This window comes from Antechinus flavipes, chromosome 3 (genome assembly GCF_016432865.1).
Source record: "Antechinus flavipes isolate AdamAnt ecotype Samford, QLD, Australia chromosome 3, AdamAnt_v2, whole genome shotgun sequence".
Lineage (NCBI taxonomy): Eukaryota > Metazoa > Chordata > Mammalia > Dasyuromorphia > Dasyuridae > Antechinus > Antechinus flavipes.
The window spans coordinates 315,977,565-316,003,911 of record NC_067400.1 but is presented as its reverse complement, the minus strand read 5'-3'; the positions used below and the strand labels follow the sequence as shown (position 1 = coordinate 316,003,911).

Here is a 26,347-nt window from a genome sequence, read left to right as displayed (position 1 = left end):
ATGAACCTTTTGCAGATTTTGTGGGACGTTTACAAACAGCTGTAATAAGAACCATTGGAGACAATGCAGCAACAGAAATAATGACTAGACATTTGGCTAAGGAAAATGCCAATGAGATTTGCAAGAGAATTATATGGGGGCTAGACAAAAATGCTCCTTTAGAAGAAATCATTAGACGCTGTGCCACAGTGGGCACAAATGCTTATTATGCCCAGACTATGATGAACATGGAAAGACAAGGTCCTTCTTGGCAGAGGAATTCTAGAGAAACTCGTCGATGTTTTCAGTGCGGAAAAATTGGACATTTGAGAGCTCATTGTAGATATGGAGATAGAGTGAGAAGACAGGGTGAGAGAAAACCCAAAACCCCATGTCCAAAATGTAACCGAGGCTTTCATTGGGCCTCTAAATGTATATTGACCCAGAAGAATGAGAGGCAGGGCCCAGCTCCAAAGTATCAACAAAGGACAGGTGGGGCATGATAGCAGCTGAGGTTACACCCAGAGAGACTTTAGAAATTCAGGATTCTGATGTCATCAACCAACAGAAAAGCTATCAGGATTACAGTTGGGAAGAAACAGACCTTTTAAGACAACAAGGCAGTATCCAGTGCAAACAGCTCCAATGTAATTACCAGATGATGAGGAGAAATCCCAAATTTGGTAAATAGAAGGGAATTAGATTAACTGCTTGGGGAAGAGGATCTGCTTATATTTCCACAGATGGAGAAAGAATCAGATGGCTGACTATGAAACTGTTAAAAAGACTTTTAAAAGCTTCAGGAATCATTGGATTTCCTAACACAAGATGAAACTGTTTTACTTCTTGAAAAACCAGCAAGAATCATTGGGTTCCCTGAGATGAAAAATTGTTGATGAGACTTTTGCAGTACTTCAGGGCTTACAGGAACTATTGGATTCCTGGCACATGAACTAATGGACAATGGAATCCTATTGGACTGTTTCTAGGACTTATGGACATGTGTAAATTTTTAGGTTGATTCATGTTGTTACATTACTACTAGCCTGTGTTATATTGCTATGTACTTATGTAAATTATGTATAATGCCTCCCATATTGATGGATTTATGTATACCATGTATATCTGTTACAAAGTTCTGGCCCATATTGATGGATTTATGTGTACCCCCTCAGAAACCCCCTATGTTTTAAAACAAAAGAAAGGGGGAGATGTTGGAATCCTTACTAACTGCTAACTAATTAGAGTTGATCTAATCTTACAAGAAGATGTTTTGGGCAGAACCTGAAACAAGGTACTAAGTAGAACTACCCATAATCCCTCTCTCTGGAAGGAGCATAAATAGGCCAATGGGCTAGTCGGAGAGTTCTTCAGAGTGAAGACGCTACAAGTCAAGATTTCAGCGGAATGACATGAAGAGTTGGAGCTGGCTGGAGGCTGAAGAAAGCAGAGGCAGAGGCTGAAGGACCAGACCTTTGGATTTGGTGACATTCGGAGAGAGCTCTTGGAACCAAGCAGAAAGATAGGCCTCTAAGCTAACCGGGCTATATTGGGATAATAAAAGATCTGAACTTTTATCACCTGGCTGCTTTTTGAGAAGAAAAAGCTCACCACAGGGAAGAGGTGATTCAGCCAGCTAAAAAAAAAAAAAAAAAAGATTTGGGTTCATATGAACACATTTCTACTGCCACACCGGAAAAGAGGTAACTTGTACCTCTCACCTTCCACTCACATTCTTCAGATCACATCTTTGCCCTTTGGAGATTCCTTTCCCTTTTTCAAGGCCATTATTAAGGTTCATTTTAACCTGAATTCAAAAATATAAAATTATACAAGGAGATGGACTATTCAAAATATCATTTCATTCCATTTGCCTCTGCCTATTATATGAATATTTGTAGAATTAGGAGTATAAAATCTACATTTTGAAAGTCAACATTATCTTCATGTTGAGACTTTTTCTGAAGACTTTCAGATCTTATAATAAAAAAAATATGAGTTAGAAGGAATGGGGCCTAAGGGCATTTTCAAGTATGAGAAGAATATTCAGATGCAGGGCTTTAAAAAAAAATCATTGTAAATGTTATAAAGAACTTTCTTCAAACAATTCTAATAAACAGATAGTATTTGTATCATTATCCACATTTCACAGATTAGGAGACTAAGGAATAGAGCAGCTGAACTGAGTAGCCCAGGGTCTCACAATGAATAATAGCCAAGATTCAAACTAAGGGTCTCCTAATTTCAGAAACTGAGATGTTTCCATAGCATGCATTGAAAAAAATCTTTCTTAAAATTATGAACTTAATGTTAAAATACAAAAATATTAATATTAAAAACTAGAAACATTGAGATTGTATATGAAATGGTAAATTTTTGTTAATGTTCAACTTGGTTTTTTTAAGTACACATTAAACTTAACACAAAAGAACCAACATTAACCTGTTTCTCTGTGTTCCCTTCTGAACTTCATTCTTTTCTATTTTTACAAAAATATTTCATTGATGTTCTCTTCTTTCTTTGCTCCTCTTTTTTGTATCACTATCATTACATACCAAATCCCTCCCACAATTTTCCCTCTGTCCTCTGAAGGAAAGTGTACTCTCTTACAGTCACTAGCATTATATAGTGCTTTAAAGTTTGCAAAGTCATTTGTGAACATTATTTCATTTTATATTCACAATGATCCTTAAGTTAAGCGCCATTATCCTATTTTACAGATGAAAGGGTGAGGCAGAAAAAGTTGAGTAACTTGGCCTGGGTCACATAGCTAGTAATTGTCTCAAGCAGGATTTGAACTCAACTCTTTCTGATTCTATGTGTAGCACACTTTCCATTTTGGCACCTAGCTGTCTTGTCAACAATGTTAAGTCAAGCAAACTAATTCATCGTTTGGTCACATCTGAAAATGCATGCCTCATTCTGTCTCTCTTCTTTATTATCTTTCTGCATATGAGGGAAGCATATTTCAACATAAGTCCACTCCATCAGGCTTCTGGAGTCATGGCTGGTCACTGCATTAATTAATCAGAATCCTTAAGTCTTTCAAATTTGTTTTTTATTCACATCATTGTAGTCATAGTATAAGTTTACTCTATATCAGTTTTAAAAAACCCTTGCATGTTTCTCTGAATCAATTGCTTTTGTCATTTCTTACAATGCAATAACAATCCATTGCATTCAAATAAAATGTGTTTGCCTGATCTTCAGCTGATGGGTACCACTTTTATCCAGTTGTCTGTCATAATTAGATTCTGCTATAAATATATTTGTACATGTGAGTTTTTCTTCTCTGTCTTTGTCCTCTTTGTGGTGTATGAATAATAATAGTTTTGCTAGGCATAGGGCATAGTACAAAGGACATAGCCTTTGTACTACGTGCTGACTTTGGATGGGATAGTCCTATCAACTTTACAATCCTGTCTCTGTCCTACCATAGGTCCTACATACAATTGTTAGATTCATTTTTTTGTCATCTCTGCCATTCTGATGAGTATGACAGAGTTTCAAAGTTAATTTACATATATTTTCATTATATGTAATTGAATATTTTTAAAATGTTGTTAATAGTTTATATTGCTTCTTTTGAACCTACCTTTTTATAAGCTTTGACCATTCACCCATGGAGAATGGCTCTTCTTACATACTTCACAAACAGTTCTAAAAGATCTACCTCTGTGGCCATAATGAGAATAAGTAATACAGGACTCCGAGAAAGGGGACTGATTAGATTCTCTAGTTAGAGACAAGAGAAAGGTGAACAGCCTTTGGTGGTCCTTGAGTGTGTCTGTCAGTTTAATTCAGCAAATAGCAGTGACTAGGATATATCCCAGGAATACAACTATAAGAATAAATTAATGTACAGAAAGAAGCTAGGGAATGAAAGCATGCAGCTTCAGTGGCTGTCCCAAAGCCATAAGTGGAAGAGGTGACTTCCACTTACATAGTATAGGATCTTACAGAAGAATCATTACATGAATCTCTAAAGTATATGAAAGAGGCCAGAAAGGAGGTAAAGATTTAGAAATGCAAGACAGACTTTTCTAAGCTTTAATAAATGGACTGAGAATGAAGTGACCCAATATGACTGAACTAAAGAATTAAATAACAGAAGCTTCTAATTTCCATGTGCCAGATTAAGACATAGCTAAGAAATAGACTTCAGAGAGTTGAAAATGGTTAGTCTACTGAACAAAGTCCACATCAATGAACCTCAAACTAAGTTAAAAGTGAGGCTTTGACTGAGAGGAAGAATATTAGCCAGGATAGAGCTATGAAGAGTAGCAAATGTCCTGTAGCTGACAGGGCACCAATTAAGCAGTAAGAATCTTCATAAACTACGAAATAAGTGTTTTTCATTTGTTATTAATGTTGTTGCCTCCCATTTGTATGTTTTCCTATAGTGTTTTATAGTGAATTTTGTTTGGATACCTAACAGTTAGTCTATGATCATAGCATAGTAAAATGAGGTTAGAGAAAAGGGAACCCTGTAGCCTTTCTGCTAAAAGTATTCTAGGTTTATGTTATGGAATATTATTGTTCTGTAAGGAATGACCAGCAGGATGAATACAGAGAAGACTGGCAAGACTTACATGAACTGATGCTTAGTGAAATGAGCAGAACCAGGAGATCATTATATACCTCAACAACGATACTGTTTGAGGATGTATTCTGATGGAAGTGGATCTCTTCAATAAAGAGAGCCTTAATTGATCAAAGATGTACAGAAGCAGCTACACCCAGAGAAAGAACACTGGGAAATGAATATAAACTGCTTGCATTTTTGTTTTTCTTTCCAGGTTGTTTATACCTTCTGAATTCAATTCTCCCTGTGCAACAAGAAAACTGTTCGGTTTTGCACACATATATTGTATCTAGGATATACTGCAACCCATTCAACATGTAAAGGACTGCTTGCCATCTGGGGGAAGGGGTGGAGGGAGGGAGGGGAAAAATCGGAATAGAAGTGAATGCAAGGGATAATGCTGTAAAAAATTACCCTGGCATACATTCTATCAATAAAAAGTTATTAAAAATAATAAATAATAATAAAAAAAAGTATTCTAAGTTTAAAGAACCTTGTTAAGTAAGCAGGAAGTCATTGCAGTTTCAAACCTGAAGGGAAAAATCAATGTTCCAAGACAATGCTTGGCAGTAGAGAAAAAAAAGTATATTGCAAGTGCATGTTGCATCCTTGGACACCATCATGATATTCAAGACTAATGTAAATTTGAGCTGCATTAAGAGAGGCATGACACACAGGAACAATAATATTCAAGAGTTCCAATGCCTTCTGCCTTAGGGATACCACTTTATCCCTTTATATTTGCTATTTTTTAGGCAGGAGTTTGATAAAGTATATCAAAAAAGAGGACAACCAGGATGATAAAGGGTCCAGAGTTTATGGCATGTGAAAATCAGATGAAGATAATCTACAAAAGAGAAGACTTGCAATTAGGGGACATGAAAATTATTATCAAGTATTTGAAAGGCTGTTGGGTATAAGAAAGAAAAGATTTGCTTAACTTAGCCCAAGTAAACAGAACCACAAATGATGAACAATATGGAATTGTTAAAAAAATAAATAAATTTAAGTTTCATTTAAGGAAAAACTTCCTAACAATTCAAATGATCTAAAATTGAAATGGTGTGCCTTGAAAAGAAGCAGATTCTTTCTCATTCATTCTTTTAGTATGTTGTAATAGGTATTCTTTTTCAGATACTAGTTGAACTAAATGGTCAGTGAGAGCAACTCTTAAATGGTGAAATTCTGTCCTATTATAATGAGAAAGCAACAGTTAATAAACATATGATTTGCTTGATGCCTCCAAACAATTTTTTTTTCCTTCATTAAAACTCCCATCCCTAATCTTTTCTATTAACCCAGATACTCTCCATCCTTTTAAATCTGTCTTAAAACATGTATCTTTCTCATGTATTTCTTCACTAAACCTGTTTGCTTAAGTCACTCATAATATGTAACTCCTATGGATTTATTCTATTTGGTACTTTAAAAATATGTACTAATTTACATGTTGCTTTGTAATATCTTAGTTTTCTTTTTTCTAAATTTTTCCTTTATTTTAATATAAATTCTTTCAGAACTGAAATCATCTTTTAATTTCCCCTTTCTTTTTATAGTATTCAGTAGCACCTAATATAATAAGCACTCTAACAGTTTTGTTAACTTTCTACCTCTTTCCCCCAAAACTGCATGCTAAAGATTACTCTATAGCTTCTTATTATAGGAATCCAAATATAAATTCCACACAGGAACAAAGGACTCATATATAATTGTTTTCTTTTTTCCTTTTCTCGGCATCAAATAGGAAATAGATTACCATCAATGGCATTTATTCCTGTAAATTTTTTCATGAGGGTATGATGGGGGCTATGCCAGTAACTCTTGGCAAGAAACAAGTCTGGCAGAACAAATGTCCACTGTAAATATTACCTTTCCATTTGATGCTTCAGTTGTTACTTGCCATCTTTTAGTCTGTTTATGTCTCTGGGGAGGGACTCATGTATATAAAATATTTTTGGTGGCTTCCAAAAGGTTCTTTTTGGCTTCCTGTTTCCATTTTTCTTATACTGCTTTCTAAATTTTTTTCTTCTGTTCTGCAAACTTTGTTTCTTCTGGATTTCTCCTAAAAGCTTGGATTTATACTTATATATTGTCAACAGGCCATTAGAGATCTTAACACTCAAGATGGCTTTCCATGCAGTGGGAGGCCTTGGTCTTTTTTTTTTTTTTTTTTTTTTTTTAAATTTTATTTTATTTTATTTTTTTTTGCCTTGGTCTTTTTAAGCTAAGATCTTTAATAGGTCTCAGTTTGACTGAAGCAATGCATTATTAGCAATTTAAGCTAGGTGATAAATGAAGCTAAGAACAGTATTTTTTTACCTAGTCAAATTCAAACACACACACACACACACACACACACACACACACACACACACACACACACACACACACACACACACACACACACACGGATAAAACAGAAACAATTGTTATTTACATTCACTCTTAAATAATCAGGAGCCAAATAATGACCAAGTAGGTTTGGCCTGTGATATATTGCTGGCCAATCAATGAGAGGCAGAATGATTTTGGATCTTAATGATAATCATGTGAGGAAAGGAAAATACACATCAAAATGAAAGAAAGAGAAGATGAAAGAAGTGAAGATGCTCAAAGAGGTTCTGAGATATTCCCCTAAATGCATAATCTAGGCCAAAACCCCCATTTATAACTTCTAGTTTTGTGCTTTCTCCTCTATACCATGCTCTCTTACCAAGCTAATCACTAAATTTGCTGATCAAGGATGCCAACCTCAATTAGAGATCACTGGCTATCAGTTCCACCTGGATGCATCCAACTAAAAGTTTCAAGAATTAACCAAGCACTCTTATACTACTGGCTCTATAAAAATTCAAAATGATTTTGTTTATATTTCTCAGAAGGAAAATAGCTTGATTCATGATACAGAGAAATCTTCCTAAAGCTCTATTTTATGCTTGTCACTTCCCAACTCAAAAATCTTCAGTGGTTTATAGAATAAATTCCTTACACACAAAGCCCTTCATTATCCCAACATACCTCTTCAACATTATATTTCACTACTCTTTTATATGATTCCTTTCTCCTTCAACTCTAGCAATCTATTCAATTTGATCCTCCAAACAAATCATTCTACTCAATATTACAATTCCATTCAACCTAATATCTATGAAGTCCTTACTCTGTTTAGGGATATATGTTTGCAGTGAGGGTGAAACAAACATGGATAAAATACTTTTATCCTTACTTACTTACCTGGAGTAACTTACAAATTAATGGTACAGTGGAAAAGGCAATGAAGTTTAAACCTGATCAGATACTGCCTTTGCCATTTATTATCTGTTTGACACTGGACAAGACACTTCCTCTCTGAGCTATCTCATTTCTAAAATGAAAGAATCAGTTTTGCTGGCCTCTAATGGGTCTTCTAACTCTAAATCTAAGAACTATGACTTCTGAAGTCCCTTCCAACCACACAATTCAATGATTCCATGATATTGTCAGGAGAATGCATTTTATCTGCTTCCCAACAATGAATGTATTTCACTAAGGAGCCAGCCAATTGTTTGTGATTCTCTTTACCAGTAAGCATGGGCTTTGGAAATCCCATCTGGTTTAGCCCTATAGTATTTATGTACTCTCCATTTCTGAGTTTACTTGCCTTTGACTCATGGCAGTTCAGAAACCAGTGTTTGTCCTGCTCCTCCAGTACTTTCCCTGTATCTTGTTTGATCACCTTTCCACTGTTGCCTTTGACCCAATATCACAATGCCTTGTTCTGTGTATGCCTAACATAAAATACATATGATTGTGTATTTAATAAATGTACTTATGGAAATAATTGTAACATTAAGTCAACACATAACATTTCAATGTTCAGTTTCCAAGATGATCTTTAATTTTCTAAATCAATATTTAAAGGACAAAAGCAAAGTAAACTATAATAACCATTTTGAAATATTCTTGGATATAGATTTTATTTTAATCATTTGTTGTTAATAGGTATTAATCATCACTAACCAATGGAAATTAAAGTAAAAAGTTAGATTGGTTTAAGAAGTTACTTTCATGCTTGCCATCTCGGGGAGGGGGTGGAGAGAGGAAGGGGGGAAATTGGAACAGAAGTGAGTGCAAGGGATAATGTTGTAAAAAAATACCTTGGCATGGGTTCTGTCAATAAAAAGTTATTAAAAAAAAAAGAACTTACTTCCATTGCTTTTCTCCCATTACTACTACTTCTTTCTACCACTTCATTCTCTTACCATATTTTATTTTCTCCCCCCCTCAACATGTTTCTACTAATAGGAGTAGATTAGAATCTCATTTTTCTTTTTTATCATCTGTCATGGTTATTAAAAAGAACACAATAAGTCTACCTTATTACTAAGGTTGTCTTTGAACCTTCACATTATAGAAAAATGCACTTACTAAAAATAATAACTACATTTTTTAACCCATACTTGAATTGTCGTCTTCAATCAATAAATAATGAAAATTATAAAAACAACACAGGAACAATTTGAATTAGACAACTTTTTCCTCTTTTTCATGAAGAACCCATAGCTATAAGGAAAATTCCACTTACCCAAGTGTTTATGAAATTGTAATTGATGACAAAAATACTTATGAATTAGCATAAGAGCAAGGATACATTCTTATAGCACCTGTTCTTGTCCCAATAGCCAAAATTTTCTGGACTGGATCGAAGGCTAAAGCTGTGGGCTGGTAAGGAAACCCATGCCGGACTGTCTGAAAGATAGAAAATAATATAAATGTTTAATTTATAATAATAATATATATATATGCTTTAGGCAATTTAATCAGAATTATCTTTAGTGTGATTTTACAATCATTTACATGATTATACATTATATAAATTCCTTACACACAAAGCCCTTCATTATCCTGACATACTCTTCAACATTATATTTCAATACTCCTTTATATGATTCCTTTCTCCTTCAACTCTAGCAATCTACTCAATTTGATCCTCCAAACAAATCATTCTACTCAATATTACAATTCCATTCAACCTAATATCTATGAAGTCCTTACTCTGTTTAGGGATATATGTTTGCAGTGAGGGTGAAACAAACATGGATAAAATACTTTTATCCTTACTTACTTACCTGGAGTAACTTACAAATTAATGGTACAGTGGAAAAGGTGATGAAGTTTAAACCTGATCAGATACTACCTTTGCCACTTATTATCTGTTTGACACTGGACAAGACACTTCCTCTCTGAGCTATCTCATTTCTAAAATGAAAGAATCAGTTTTGCTGGCCTCTAATGGCTCTTCTAACTCTAAATCTAAGAACTATGACTTCTGAAGTCTCTTCCATCATTTACAATATTGTCAAAATCTTATCTTTTTTTCTAAAATTTAGAAAACTATCTACTTTAAGGTCCTCATATCCCTATCTTCCTCACAAGTCTCTCCCTCCTCTTATCCATCATCTACTCAAACTGCCAAGATTATTTTTCTAAAGCACAGGTATCATCCTGTCATACTTTGCTCAATGAACTACAGAGGCACACTCTATTTGGCATTTACAGCTCTTTATAACATTGTCTCTTCCTTAAGTCTACCATATTTTTACACTTTACTCCTCTCCATACACTGTTTGACTCATCTATGCTAGCCTCCCTGTCATTGTTCAAATCCAATAGTCCATCTTTCACTTTGAGGTCTTTGCTCTGACTTCCCTCTTCATCCTCCTTCTCTGGAATGCTCAGTCTCCTCTCTTTAACCTGTTAGTTTCTATGGGTTCCTTCAAGAGTTAAATCAAAAACTATATTCTGAAGGAGGCCTTTCCAGGCTCCTGGTACCTTCCCATTCCATTCCATATTGCTTTTCATTTGCTCTGTACAGATCTTATATGTAAATGGATATTTTCATGTTGTCTCCCCTAGAAGAAAGTATATACCTTGAAAACAGGTGTCTTAAATTCTTGCTGATTTGCCAATATTAGGTACTAACTATGAATATTTTAGTGTTAGTTTTTAATTTTGGTGCTACCTCTATTAGGTATTTTAATAATGTTTTTATCACTTGAATTCTAGGCAAAAAAGTATATGATATAAAATTAATAATAAATAAATGAAATATTGGACCAACACTTCTTGGATGGCAAATTCTTTTATGGGACCACATGAATTGAAACTCTCTTAATATAATGTCAAATATTCACATGAAAACTGAAAGATTCAAACATGCAGATTTTAAATAGCATCTTCTCTAGATTATTCTCCTAACTTTTACTGTTACTTGGGGTACTCAGAGAGATAGTTATTACCTCAAGTTCTAGGGGTGTCTTTTGAGGATCTGCATTTCTACAGTTAGAACTTATACAACTGCAGTCTTTTGTTTTGTTTTTCCCATGAAGGGTGGGCCAGTAGTCAAAATTAACTCAAAACAATAGTATTTATTAAAATAACATGATAGGACTTCCGGAGGTAGAGCCAAGATGGCAGAGATGACACACATTTCTCTCTGACCTTCTCACAATTGTGACAATAATTATGAAATCTAACCTCAGAATTAACTTGGGACCAGAAGAACTCACAAATATTGGGAGTGCAACAAATTATCAGCAGAAGATAATTTTAAAGATTGCCAGAAAAGGTCTGTTTCAATTGGAAATGGGAGGGAGGCAGCCAGGGGCAACCAACTGAGTACAAACACTAGTGCAGACAGCTTAGAGTCCCAGGTCAGTGCAATCTCAGTGTGGTGGTGCAGATTCTGTGTGGCAGAGAATCTAAAGAAGGAAACAGACCAGAAAAGATCTGTTTCAATTGGAAATTAGAGGGAGGCAGCCTAATACAAATAGCTGACCACAAATAACAGCGCAGACAATGCAGAGTCCTACTGTGTTGCTTACTCCACGTGGCAGACAATCTACAGGGAGGAATGCACAGGAATATCCAGCAGTGTTGGCCCAGTAGCAAGCTAGTAGATCAGCAAAGAAGTTATAAAACACCCAACACAAACACAAAAGATCAATAGTGAACCTCAGAACTCCAGAATTTCATGAAACCTGGCCATGCCCACCCAGCACCAGGAGTGAATCAGCATTGACTCAGTATAGTTGCTGCTTGGAAAACCTCTCCTGCCCTAAAGGCAGACCTTAACATTTAAAAAAAATGAGTAAAAACATAAAGAGGACACTAACAATCAAGAGCTTTATGGAGAGAGAGAAGAATGGATTTCAAACACTGAGGAGACTAACGGCAGATTGTCTTCAGTTGAAGCCCCAAAAGGTGATATAACCTGGTCCCCATACAAGACTTTCCTAGAAAACATTAAAAAGGATCTTAAAAGAGAGCTAGAAGAAAAATGGGGAAAGGAAATGAAAAATTGGCAAGAGGGTCTGGAAAAGGCAACAGTGAAGCTATCTGAAGAAAATTTACTACAAAATAGACTTAGTGAAATAGGAAAAGCATATAATGTATAAATTTAATGAAATGGAAAAAGAAAGCAACTCCCAGAAAAACAGAATTTGTGAAACAGAAAAAGAAAATAACTCCTTAAAAAACAGAATTTGTGAAATGGAAAAAGAAAATAACTCCTTAAAAAACAGAATTTGTGAAATGGAAAAAAATTCCATAGAACAAAACAACTCTTTAAAAAACTCAATTGGACAAAAACAAAAAGAAGTAAAAATAAATAAATAAATAAAGTAAAGAAAGAAAATAAGTCACTAAAATTCAGAATTGAACAAATGGAAATGAATGACTCAATTAGACAACAAGAATCAGTCAAGCAAAACCAAAAAAAAATAATAATAATAAATAAAAAAAAATAGAAAAAAAAATAAAATACTTAATTGGGAAAACAACCGACCTGGAAAATAGATCTGAGAGACAATCTAAGGATTATTGGACTCCCTGAAATACATGATAAAAAAGGAGCCTAGACACTATCTTTCAGGAAATCATCAAAGAGAACTGCCAAGATATCATTGAAACAGAAGGTAAAATGACCACTGAAAGAATTTGTCAAAACACCTCCTGAAAGAGACCCCAAAATTAAAATCCCAAAGAATACTGTGGCTAAATTTCAGAACTATCAGACCAAGGAAAAAATATTACAAGCAGCCAGAAAGAAAAAAATCAAATACTGAGGAGCCACAATAAGGATTACTTAGGACCTAGCAGCTTCCACTTTAAAGGATGGAAGGGACTGGGATCTGATATTTTTAAAGTGAAGGAACTTGGAATGCAGCCAAGAATACATTATCTTGCTAAAATGAGCATTTTCTTTCAGGGAAGAAGATGGACATTCAATGAAACTGGTGAGTTCCATTTATTTTTGATGAAAAGACCAGAGCTAAACAAAAAATTTGACCTCCAAATATAAAACTCAAGTGAAGCATAAAAAGGTAAAAAAAAAAAAAAAATTTTTTTTAAACCTCTTGAGAACTGTATTTCTGTTATGGGTATACATTGAGAGTACATGTATAATCTGATTTTACTGTTATAATATAAAAATTAACTAGAAATGGAAAGGGGATTATAACAGGAAAAAAGGGAGAACTGGAGGTAAAATGTGAGTAATTCAATCTCAGAAGGAGGCAAAGAAAACATACTATAATTGAGGGAAAAAGGGGAAGGTGATGAATATTGTGTGAATCTAACTCTCATCAGATTTGGCCCAAAGGAAGAACATTAGATATATTTGGTTTCACCAAGAAACATCTCTCATCTTATAGAAAAGTGAGAGGGAAAAGGGGAAAAAGGAAGGGGTAGGCTAAATAGAAGGGAAAAGAGATATAGTAGGGGAAAAGTATAAGAAAGGCGAAGATTCTCTAATGGAAAAGGACTACTTGAGGCAAGTAGTACTCATAAGTAAAATATGGGGAGGAGGGAAAGGGGAAAAGGAAAGAGAAAGTATAATTTGGGATTAATAAGATGGCAGGAAATACAGAATTAGTAGTTTTAACTGTAAATGTGAATGGGGTGAACTCTCCCATAAAACATAAGTGGATAGCAAAGTGGATTAAAAGTTATACAATATGTTGTTTACAAGAAACATTTAAAGCAGAATGATACATACGGAGTAAAGGCAAAAGGTTGGAGCAGAATCTATTATGCTTCAGGTGAAGTAAAAAAAAGCAGGGGCTGTAGCCATTCTGATCTCAGATCAAGCAAAGCAAAAATTGATCTAATTAAAAGAGCTAAGGAAGCAAACTATATCTTGCTAAAGAGTGCCATAGATAATGACGCAATATCAATATTAAACATATATGCACCAAGTGATATAGCATCTAAATTCCTAAAGGAGAAGTTAAGAGAGCTGTAAGAAGAAATAGACAGTAAAACTATAATAGTGGGAGATCTCAACCTTGCTCTCTCTCAGAACTAGACAAATCAACACAAAATAAATAAAAAAGAAGTTAAAGAGGTAAATAGAATACTAGAAAAACTAGATGTGATAGATTTTTGGAAAAAAATTGATTGGAGATAGAAAGGAGTGCACTTTCTTCTCATCAGTTCATGCAAGCTGTACAAAAATTGACCATATATTAGGACATAAAGACCTCAAAATCAAATGCAGAAAGGAAGAAATAGTAAATGCCTTTTTTCCAGATCATGATGCAATAAAAATTACATTCAATAAAAGGCCAGAGGAAAATAGACAAAAAGAAATTGGAAACTAAATAATCTCATCCTAAAGAATGAATGGGTGAAACAGCAAATCATAGACACAATCAATAATTTCATCAAAGAGAAAGGCAATAATGAGACCACATACCAAAATTTGTGGAATGTAGCCAAAGTGGTAATAAGGGGAAATTTTATAACTCTAGGTGCTAACTTGCATAAAATAGAGAAAGAGAAGATCAATAAATTAGGCTTGCAACTAAAAAAGCTAGAAAAAGAACAAATGAAAACTCCCCCAATCAAATACCAAACTTTAAATTCTAAAAATAAAAGGAGAGATCAATAAAATTTAAACTAAAAAAAAAAAACAACTATTGAATTAATAAATAAAATTAAGATTTATGAACAAAATAACAAAAAAGTAAACCTTTAGTTAATTTGATTTAAAAAAGCAAAGAAGAAAATCAAATTGTTAGTCTCAAAAATGAAAAGGGAGAACTATCCACCAATGAAGAGGAAACTACAGCAATTATCAGGAGTTTGCCCAACTTTATGCCAATAAATTTGACAGCCTAAGTGAAATGGAGGAATACCTACAAAAATATAGATTGCCCAGATTAAGAAATAAAGAAATAAATTACTTAAATAGTTCCATTTTAGAAAAAGAAATAGAAAAATCTATTAATCAACTCCCTAAGAAAAAAAATCTCCAGGACCAGATGGATTTATATATGAATTCTACCACATATTTAAAGAACAATTAACTCTGATACTATGTATTTGTATATATTTGAAAAAATAGGGAATGACAGACTCCTACCAAATTCCTTTTATGACACAGACATAGTACTGATACCTAAACCAAGTAGCATGAAAACAGAGAAAGAAAATTATAGACCAATCTCCTTAATGAATATCAATGCAAAAATCTTAAATAAAATATTAGCAAAGAAATTACAGATAATCATCCCCACAATAATACACTAAGAACAAGTAGGATTGATACCAGGAATGCAGGGCTAGTTCAATATTAGGAAAACTATTTGCATAATTGGCTATATCAATAACCAAATTACAAAAACCATATGATTATCTCAATTGATGCAGAAAAAAGCATTTGATAAAATCCAATACCCATACCTCTTAAAAACACTAGACAGTATAGGAATAAATGAACTTTTCCTTAAATTGTCAGTAACATCTATTTAAAACCCTCAGCAAGCATCATATGTAATGGGGATAAACTAGAATCATTCCCAATAAAATCAGGGGTGAAACAAGGTTGCCCACTATTACCATTGCTATTCAATATTGTATTAGAAATGCTAGCCTTGGCAATAAAAGAAGAAAAAGAGATTAAAAGATTTAGAATAGATAATGAGGAAACCAAATTATCACTCTTCGTAGATGATATGATGGTATACTTAGAGAACTCCAGAGAATCAACTAAAAAGTTATTAGAAATAATTCACAACTTCAGCAAAGTTGCAGGATACAAACCAAATCCACATAAATCATCAGCATTATTATACATCACTAACAAAATTCAACAAGATTTACAATGAGAAATTCCATTTAAAATAACTGTTGATAATATAAAATATTTAGTAATCTATTTGCCAAGGGAAAATCAGGAACTATATGAGCAAAACTACAAAACACTTTCCACACAAAGTATGAGCTAAGCAATTGGAAAAATATCAAGTGCTCACAGAGAGGTAGAGTAAATATAATAAAGATGACAAAACTCCCTAAACTAATCTATTTATTTAGTGCAAATAAAACTAATGCAGACAAGATTAAAAGGGAAGCAATAAACTGGGAAAACATTTTTACATCCAAAGGATCTGATAAAGGTTTCATTTCTAAAACATATGGAGAATTGACTCAAATTTATAATAGTTCATGCCATTCTCCAATTGATAAATGGTCAAAGGATATGAACAGTCAATTTTCAAATGAAGAAATTGAAATTATTTGTAGCCACATGAAAAGGTGCTCCAAATCACTATTGATCAGAGAAATGTAAATTAAGACAACTCTGAGATACCACTACACACTTCTCAGATTGGCTAAGATGAGAGGAAATGATAATGACCAATGTTGGAGGGGATGTGGGAAAACTGGGACACTGATACATTGTTGGTGGAACTGTGAACAGATCCAACCATTGTGGAGAGCAATTTGGAACTATGTTCAAAAAGTTATCAAATTGTGCATATCCTTTGATACAGCAATGTTTCTACTGCGATCATATCCCAAAAAGATCCTAAAGGGGGGAAAGGAACCCACGTGTGCAAAAATATTTGTGGGAGCCTTTTTGTAGTGGCAAGAAACTGGAAACTGAGTGGATGCTCATCATTTGGAGAATGACTGAATAAATTATGAATGCTATGGAATACTATTGTTCTGTAAGAAATGACCAACAGGATGATTTTAGAGAGGCCTGGAGAGACCTACATGAACTGATGCTAAGTGAAAAGAACTAGGAGATCATTATATATGGCAACAACAAGACTATGCAATGATCAATTCTGATGGACTTGGCTCTCTTCAATATTGAAATGATTCAGACCAGTTCCACTTGTGCAGTGATGAAGAGAGCCATCTACACCCAGAGAGAGAATCGTGGGAACTGAATGTGGAACACAACATAGCCTTGTCACTTTCCCTGTTATTTGTTTGCATTGTGTTTTCTTTCTCAATTTTTCTTTTTCTTCCTTCTTGATCTGATTTGTCTTGTGCAGCAAGATAACTGTATAAATATGTGTACATAAATTGGATCTAACATGTATTTAAACATATTTAACATGTATTGGACTACCTGCCAGCTAGAGGAGTGGGGGGGGGGGGAAGGAGGGGAAATTTGCAACAAAAGATTATGCAAAGGTCAATGTTGGAAAAAGCACCCATGCATATGCTTTGTAAACAAAAAGCTTTAACAATAACAAAAAAAGAAATTCTTGCTTTTATTTCTTGATTAACAACATTTTTCTACATAGAACTCATGAATCTGTGATGGTAAAATAGTGGAAATACCATAATATGTGTGCTTAACTTATGAACTTCTGACTATTTCTGTCAGAGTACAAATGCTTCTCTGCTGTCAGTGAATATAGAGTCTAATATAAGCCAGAAGTATTTGGTAACTATATTTCCTGCCTATTTTAATGGCAAGTAGTTATTAAACAGAACTTGCCTTTAAAAAATAAAATAAAATAACACAATAAAAATGGTAGCTATAAAATATCACCCTCCCTCAAACCAGAGGCAATACTCTCCCACAGATACTATATTAGATTTACTACTGTACTATTCTCTCTCTCAAGTTACCTTTTATTTACTTATCTGAGTGCATGTTTTAGCCACTCTCTTGCCTCCTGGATTCTCCTAGAGGGCAAATAGTTTTGTTTTTTAATTTGCATCCCTAGGTGCTATGGGCTTAGGACATACTAAAACTTACTAAATGTTTATATCATTAAATAGAGTTTAATTCAATCACTCAAATAACAAGTATTGTTTTATGGCCTAATAGGTATAATAGGAGTTTAAAGGTAAGGGATATATGAGCATAGTCACTATTTTTAAGGAGTTTATAATCTAGGTGAGGATATAAAGCTGTCACATTAAATAAAGAAAGAGACATTAAATAGCAATAAAATTGTAAGGGGTATATGTCAGAACCTGGATGAAAAGTAGTTGAAATTGGTGGGCTAAAGTTCACCCTATGAATCTTAATCACATGAGGGAACAGATAGACATTTAAGGTATCTAGAAATCTGTCTTCTAGACAGTGATTCACTTCACCAAAGTTAGCCTTGTTTCAGTTTATGAGTCTATATCCCTGACTCTGTCCTTTTATTACTTTATCCTGGGTGGAAAATCCAATTCAAACCTTTTGATGCCAGAGAAAAGTTGAAGGAGGCCTATCCTGGATGAATTACCATGATGGAATTAATTAGAATCAGGATACAGTCTTAGATAAAAATGTAATGCCGAAAGAGTAAACAATGGACATAATTTGTCCAAGCTGAAATAAGGAACATGGAGATAAGGATTCACTGGAAGATACATGCAACAGATTCAAAGCAAGACTAAGAATATAGAAGAGTGGAATTAGGTTGCTAAATCAAGGTCAGAATATTAGAACTCAGTATCAAGAGAAGTCATGGAAATAAATAACATGGCATGAACTTCTACTCTAAAACAGAATAGGTCTGGAAGAGGTATTTCATCAACCAAGATAAAAAAACCAAAGGCTCTTAAATACCTCCCTGTATATAAACAAAAAAAAGAAACCTCATGGATTAATATATGCCTAATAAAGCCATATGTTTTCACAGCAGTATCCAATGGTGTTCTTTCACAAAATTTATCTCCAGAGTAGACCTAATTGGAGGGAGACATATTACAATATCAAAGATCATAGACAAGATAGAGTTCTCTTTCAAACAGCTTTTGGTGTAGCTGAGAAATGAAATACTAGTGTAGCCATCCATAATACAACAATAATATGTAGCAAATCCATTTGGAGAGTTATAAAACAGTTTGGTAAAGTCTATAAGGGAAGAGGGAAGGATAATCTATCTGTAGTATATGACATTTGGTAGAAGAATATACAAAGCTGTAAATCCATTGGTGATAGCTGAGGAATATATTGATGATTTTGCTTCCTAAGTTTGCTTGATGGTCCATAACTCTTCTAGTCTACTAGCTATATCAGGATATTATTAACTCTACTGGAAATCAAGAATATTACTAACTTCACTCTGGTCCCAAGTGACTAGAAAAGCGAGGTCAGAAAAAATTTGAGAATAATAGGATGTTTGAACTCAATTAGAGAACGATAGGATGTTTGAACTCAATTATGTGCTGGGTTAATGTATAAAAAGACAAATGTCAAAAGTCTCTGACCTTTAGATGCTGACATATTATAGGAGGGAAATAACAGGTACACAGACAATTGAATTTAAAAAATGGATGTGGGAGAAGAGGGAAGAAAGGGAGAGAGAAAAGAATTAATAAACTATCTTCAACCCTCTTACTACTATTGCAAATAATTGGGAACAACAGGAAAAGTCTTGTGTGGAAAGTGGCACTTAAACTGGACCTTGAGGGAATGGAATCCTTGGAGATCCTAAAGTAGGAGCTGGAATGTCACACACATCACTGATGTCAGTCAAATAGAAATGAGCGTCACAAATCTGTACATAAATATCCCTACAGACTAAATATTGATTTAATCTTCAAATGTAATATCCTCTACATTTTATTGTATTTTTACTTATTTTGTTAGATATTTTCCCATTATGTTTTAATCTGATTCAGGCTGCACTCAACAGTGTTTAGACATGTGGCCTATGGGCCATTTGTTTAATATTTTTTACATACATTAGGAATGATAAGTGGGCCACTTTGGTTAGATTATAGAATTCATAAAGAAAGATAACATGTAATAAGCGAAAGACAGGCTATAGTAGACTGTGAATCACCTTAGATGTCAAACAGAGGAATTTGTATTTTATTTACAATTAATAGGGACAATAGGGAACCACTGAAGCTTCTTGATCAGGAATACCTTGATCAGGCCTATGTTTAAAGAATTTCAATTTAGCAGTTGTGTGAGAAGTGGATTAGGGAAATGGATTAGTGAGAAACTAAAAAGTAGACATTGCAGTGATCTACTAGTGAGGAGATAAAGGCTAGAATTAAAATGACTATGATACCAGCTTATAAATGGGTATGAGTATGAGAGATATAATAAAAATGAAATCAACAAGAAGGGAGAGGAAAGAGTAAAGGGTACAGTTAAAATTATGAGACTGGGTAACTAGAATTATAGTAGAATATATAGTAGTATAGTATGGCCCTCAACAAAAATGAAAACTTACGAGAAGGGATAGATTATAGGAGGAGAAGAAAACATTTTGACTTCTGTTTGGGAGATACTGACTTTGCCATGATTATGATATACTTTAAAAGCTGTCCAGGAGGCAGTTAATAATGTGGTCCTGAAATTTAAGAGTCAGATGAGGGATAAATACGTTTCATCTGCATAGATATAATAATGTATTGCAGCAATTAGGTGGTGCAGTGATAGAGCCTGAAGTCAGGAAGATAGAGTTCAAATCTGATTTCAGACACTTAATACTGCTTAGCTGCGTGACCCTGGGCAAGTCACTTAACCCCAATTGCCTTAGGAAAAAAAGGTAATAATGAATCCATGGGGGCTAATGAAATAAAAAAAAGAGGAGTATAGAGAAATGACTTCTAGAACTTGGGAGAGAAAATGTGTATCTTTGTTGGAAATAATTTCCTTCAGTAAGATGTAGACTGAATCAAATTAAAAGTAGTTGGGTTATTCTGTATTTTGGTCATTTTAGTGAACAAGTATGTTATCTTTATAAAGCAAATAGCTACTAGTGGAACTATGATACATCCCCAAAGGGGGGCAAATACCTATTCCATTACATAATCCAGTGAGATTTGTTGCCAGGGATGTATGTATGCATACACATACACACACACATATACATACATACACAAACACATGTGTATATATGTATATGTATGTATGTATGTATACTGCCAGTAAAGTCTACTGGAGCCATGAAACCATTATTTGATTTTATAATCTATGCACATATGGTATATCTTTCCATAAATTCTGACTTCCTTCCCCTTCAGAGACATATAGAAAGTATTGCTAGGTGACCAGACGCGTGAATATGATGCCTAAATTACTTCCAAAGGAACCTGGTAGAAGTCATGAAATGCTACTGTTCAGCTTGACAGTGATCAAAAGAGTAGATATATTGTGATTTTACAGTTCATTCTACTGTGTTAATTATACTATCTGATCAAATATACAGTAGCTAATAGCAATTTTGAATTCTATCATTCTCTTCAGAAAAGAGAAGAGAGCATCTGCCAAGATGCTTAGTTAGTAAAGGAGTCTTAAAATTAAATAAATAAAATAAAATAAGTTATATAAAGAGCTTGAAAACTTTAAAGAGTTCTATAAATTCTATAAATAAATTTTGTGAATTAAAAATTTTTTGCTGCTTATTAAAGCATGGAAAGAACAATATTCACTCCAATGATGGCAGTCCTAGTGGTTGGTATCTATTTGAAGTTCCTTTGGTTGCAAAAAAGCAATTGGAAAAGAGTTGGGGTCAGAAAGAACTGGATTTGAGTACAGCTCTAGAATTATGTGATCCTGAGCAAGTCACAGAATCTTTTTAAGCCCCATTTTCTTTGTCTATAAAATAGGAATAATACTTAAGCTACACATTTCTTAAGAGCTGTTGCAATAAAGTGCTTTCTATGTCTTACAAATTCTCTAGAAGGGTTAGCTATGAAATAGCAATAATAATTATCTGACTCATACATAACATGTCATTCTTTGCCATAAAGGGAATGCAGTGATAAAGAACTCCTGATTTTACCCAGAGAGGTTTTTTTTTTTTTTTTTTTTTTTTTGGTATCATCTAGCATAGAGGTTCCCCACTGAATCCTGATATGTGACTTACTTCTTGTTTGTTCTGTCTGTTTTAACTTAAATTTTATCTCTGTACTCCAGAATCCAGTTTGGTAGCCTTATTTTACTTCTGGTTTCTTCCTTATTTGACAGATTGTTTTTGACATTCTTGACCCAAAATTGGTAATTGTCTTTCATTCTCAAAGAGGACCAAAATTACCTTCCTAGGTTAGAATTGAGATACAGTGTGTTTGACTATGGTTGATCAGACCAAAATGGGCTCGGGAATGCTCTGCCACAAGTTGGACACAAATTGTTCCTATGATTGGACAACATGGACGTTGATGGTAAAGTGATGTCTCTGCTTTTCAGTATGCTGCCAAGATTTGTCATAGCTTTTCTTCTAAGGAGAGGGTGTCTTCTAATCTCATGGCTGCAGTCAGTGTCTGAAGTGATCTTTGAGCCCAAGAACTTAAAATCAGACACAGCCAGAAAGTGATAGGACAGTTGCCAAGCTCTTAGTTTTTCTGGATATTAAACTTCAAGCCAGTTTTTATGCTCTCCTCTCTCACCCTCATCAAGTGGCTTCTTGACTTTCCTTCACTTTCTGTCATCAGAATGGTACCATCTGCATATATGATATTTTCTCAGCAATCTTAATCCCAACTTTTTATTCATTCAGCCTGAGATCTTATATGATGGACCCTATACATAAATAAATAAGGTGACAATATATAGCCTTGTCATACTCTTTTTCCAATCTTCTTATCAATCAGTTGTTCCATATTAGGTTCTCATTGTTGCTTTTTAGCCCACATACAGATTCCTCAAGAGACAAGTAAGATGATTTGGTAGTTTTATCACTTTGAAGACTTGCCATATTTTGTTGTGATCCATACAATCAAAGGCATTAAAAGTGTGGTCAATAAAGCAGAAGTAGATGCTTTTCTGGAACTCTCTTACTTTCTCCATAATCCAGCTAAATGTTAACAATTTAATCTTGAGTTCCTCTACCTCTTTGAAAACCACCCAGTTCCTCTGATAATTCTCAGTTCACATATTGGTGAAGTCTACCTTGCAAATCTTAAGCATAAACTTGCTGACATGTGAAACGGTGCGATTGTTCAGTAATCTGAACATTCTTTGGCATTGCCCTTCTTTAGGACTGGCATATAAACTGATCTTTTTCAATTCAGTGGCCATGATTGTGTGTTTACCAAATTTGCTGGCATATTAAGTGCAGTACTTTAACAGCATCATCTTTTAGGGTTTTAAATAGCTCAGCGGGAATTCCATCATCTCTATTAACCTTATTGTTAGCAAAGCTTTCTACAAGCCATTTGATTTCATTGTTCAGGATGTCTAGCTCTAGATCAGTAACCACACCAGGGTGGTTTTTAGTGGTGTTAAGATCTTTGTTGTGTGGTTCTTCTGAGTATTCTTGTCATATCTTCTAACTTTCTTCTACTCCTGTTAAGTCTCTACCATTTTTGTCTTTTTTCATGTTCATTCTTGCATGAAATGTTCTATTGATATCTCTAATTTTTGAAGAAGTCTCTTGTCTCTTCCTATTTTTTATTTTCTTTTATTTCTTTGCATTGCTCATAAAAAAACATTCTTTCTCCTTGCTATTCTTTGGAATTCTGGATTTGGTTCAGTATATCATTTCCTTTCTACTTTCCACTTCACTTTTTCTTCTTTTCACAGTTATTTGAAAGCCTAAGGAGATAGATATTTTTGCCTTCTTACTCTCCTTTTTTTTTTTTTTTTTTGGAATGTTTCTTTTAGTTTCTGCCTCCTTCAATATTGTGAACCTTTGTCTATAGTTTTCAAAGCACTCCTTCTATCAGATATATTCCTTTATATCTATTCATCATTTCCATTTCATATTCATAAAGGACATCATTTAGATCAGACTTAAATGGTCTGATGGTTTCCCTATTTTTTTTTCTATTTAAGTCTGAATTTTGTAATAAGAAGCTCTGACTACATCAGCTCTAGGTTTTATTGTAACTGACTGTATAGAATTTCTCCATCTTTGGCTGCAAAGTGTATGAAAGGAAAATAGCTACATTAAAAGAAGAATATATATTTTTTGGTACAAGGTAAGTTTAGACTGAGACATAGTATGTTTGAGATGCTGGTAGGAAATGCATTTCTACATGGCTCCAGGGGACAATAGTAAGACCAGAGAGAGGAAGTTGCAGGGATTTAAATGTAAGCTCAATATAAGTCTATTAATTAGTTAGATAACATTTCTGTAATACTCTAAGGTTTACAAATGCTTTTCTTACAATGTCCCTTTGGAACTAATAAAAAAGGAATTTGCTGCTTTATGAAGTACATTGTCACTGAAGTGTTTAAGCAGAGTCTAAATGACCATCTGTTGGTGATATAATAGAAGGATTTCATGCATTAGATAGAGGCTAGGACTGCATTATCTTTAAAATCCATTCTGACTCTGAGATTCTTGTCCAACAAATAGTTAACAATGAAAAAGAATGGTCAGCTTAGAGTCCCAAATTTGAGAGTGATCCTAAAAGAGAATAGTTGAAACTCTGAGAGTGGTTATCAAGGAGTGGCATATCAAGTGGACAAAAGGTAGGATTTGTTCTTTGTACAATATTCTCTTAACAAATATATTAATGATTACAGAGTTAGAGAGAAATATATAACAACATTTGCAATAGAGAAAATTGAAATAGATGAGAATTCAAAAAAAAATTCTCAGGTTGAAGAGGATAAATTGTAAGTTCTTTGAGAAGAGAAACTATTTTTGACTCCTTTTGTATCTTACCACTTAGTCTAGTGCCTGACACATAGTAGGTGCTTAGCAAATTGATATTGATTAATTGATTGATAGATAGATGCCTGTAGCAAAATACAGAATAATTTACTTACAGAAAAAATCAACATCAAATAGTTTTTATCATATGCCTTGTACACAAGTGCTCAATAAATGTTCTTTGGTTTATTAAGCTTGGGTGAAAATTTCAAATTATTTCCATATTCATCAATTCTCACACAGTTAAGAATTAATGACTATTTGTTGAGTTTAATTAAATCCCACCCCATCCAGGCCTACCCCTCTCTACCCTTCACTCTCTTCTCTCTCTCTCTCTCTCTCTCTCTCTCTCTCTCTCTCTCTCTCTCTCTCTCTCTTTCTCTCCCTTCTCTTCTCCACCCCCTCCCCCCCAAGGCAATTGGGATTAAATGACTTGATCAGGGTCACACAGATAGGAAGTGTTGAGACCAGATTTGAACTCAGGTCCTTCTGACTTCAGGGCTATTGCTCTATCTACTCTATCCACTACACCACCTAGCTCCATAGGCCTACTTATATCTCAAAAAATAACCTCTTTTTTTTCCCCTCAAATAAAATGAGTTACCTCAACTTGTCCAACTTGCTATCAGGTCAGAGATTTAAAAAAAACAAAAACAAAGAAAAAAGAACTGCATGCACAAAAACATTAATAACAGCTTTTGGTGATTAAAAGTGTGAAAATTGAGGAGATGCCCATTAATTAGGAAATGGCTGAACAAATTGTTATATATGGTTGTAATAGAAACCTAGCAAATTTACAATGCAAAGTAAAAAGAGCATAATCAGGAGAACATCATACACAGTAACAGCAATATTGTATGATGATCTACTGTAAATAACTTAGGTATTCTCAGCAATACAATTATCCAAGACAATTCTAAAGGATTTATTTATAAAAGATGCTGTCTATCATCAGATAATGAACTGGCAGACACAAGATACTATTTCTTGGCTTTCTTTATTTTTCTTGTTTTTTTTTTCCCTATGTATTTTCTTTCACAATTTTACTTGTAAATGTGTTTTGCATGATTTCACATCTGTAATCTATCAAATTACTTGCCTTCTCAATGAGGAGGGAAAGAAGAGAATTTGGAACTCAAAATTTGGGGGGGAAATGTTAAAATTGTTTTTACATGTAATAGGGAAAAATAACATTAAATAAAAAAAGATCCTAGCACAATGTCTGGCACGTAGTAAGTACTTAATAACTGCTTTATTAATACCATAATAATCTTCCTACATAATTTTTGATGCCATTCTGCTCAAAAAACTTAGAAGGATTCACATAAGGTGATGTTGAATAATGGATAAAATAAAGTTTTATTTGAGTTAGAAAGACCTGGGTTCAAATTCCATCTCTTACCTTTTACTGATATAAGTCATTCAATTTCATGCCTCAACAAAATGGGTATTACACCCATAAAGTACTACCTTAAGCAGTAACCCTACTCAACTCTCAAAAACTTTTAACTTGAATTGTTAAAAAACAAACAAATCAACAAACACACTATTAATCTATCTGTAGCCGTAAAGGGAGTTTACATATTGGGAGTTATTCAAAGTGACTGAAATAAAGTGGGGAACTAATTAACTTTCAGGGTTGTTATGCACTTTAAAGAATTAAACCATGCTTACGTCATTAATCCAGTGATTTTGAGATTATCCCATAAAAAGATTAGTGACAGAAAAATGAATTATCTGTACAAATATCCAAAAATGTATAGAAAGTAGAATAATCTCAGTGATTGGAAAACATATGAACAATTTATGATCTATGACTATAAGGCAATATTATTATGCCATGGGAAATTAAAAGTATAAAGAAATAATACAAATTGCTGTAGTTTAATAAAAAATATATATACAAAATTTATAATCTGGGGCTTATTTTGTC

The 26,347-nt window shown here is 33.8% G+C and overlaps 1 protein-coding gene across 1 annotated transcript in view; it reads right to left on the bottom strand.

The window, feature by feature from the left end:
* The window catches only part of STXBP5L (syntaxin binding protein 5L), a 430,479-nt gene that overhangs the window by 313,281 nt on the left and 90,851 nt on the right, over positions 1-26,347 (bottom strand). The window contains exon 3 of the mRNA XM_051990611.1: positions 9,195-9,292. Coding sequence (XP_051846571.1) covers positions 9,195-9,292 — 98 coding nt within the window. The remainder of the gene's footprint in view (positions 1-9,194; positions 9,293-26,347) is intronic.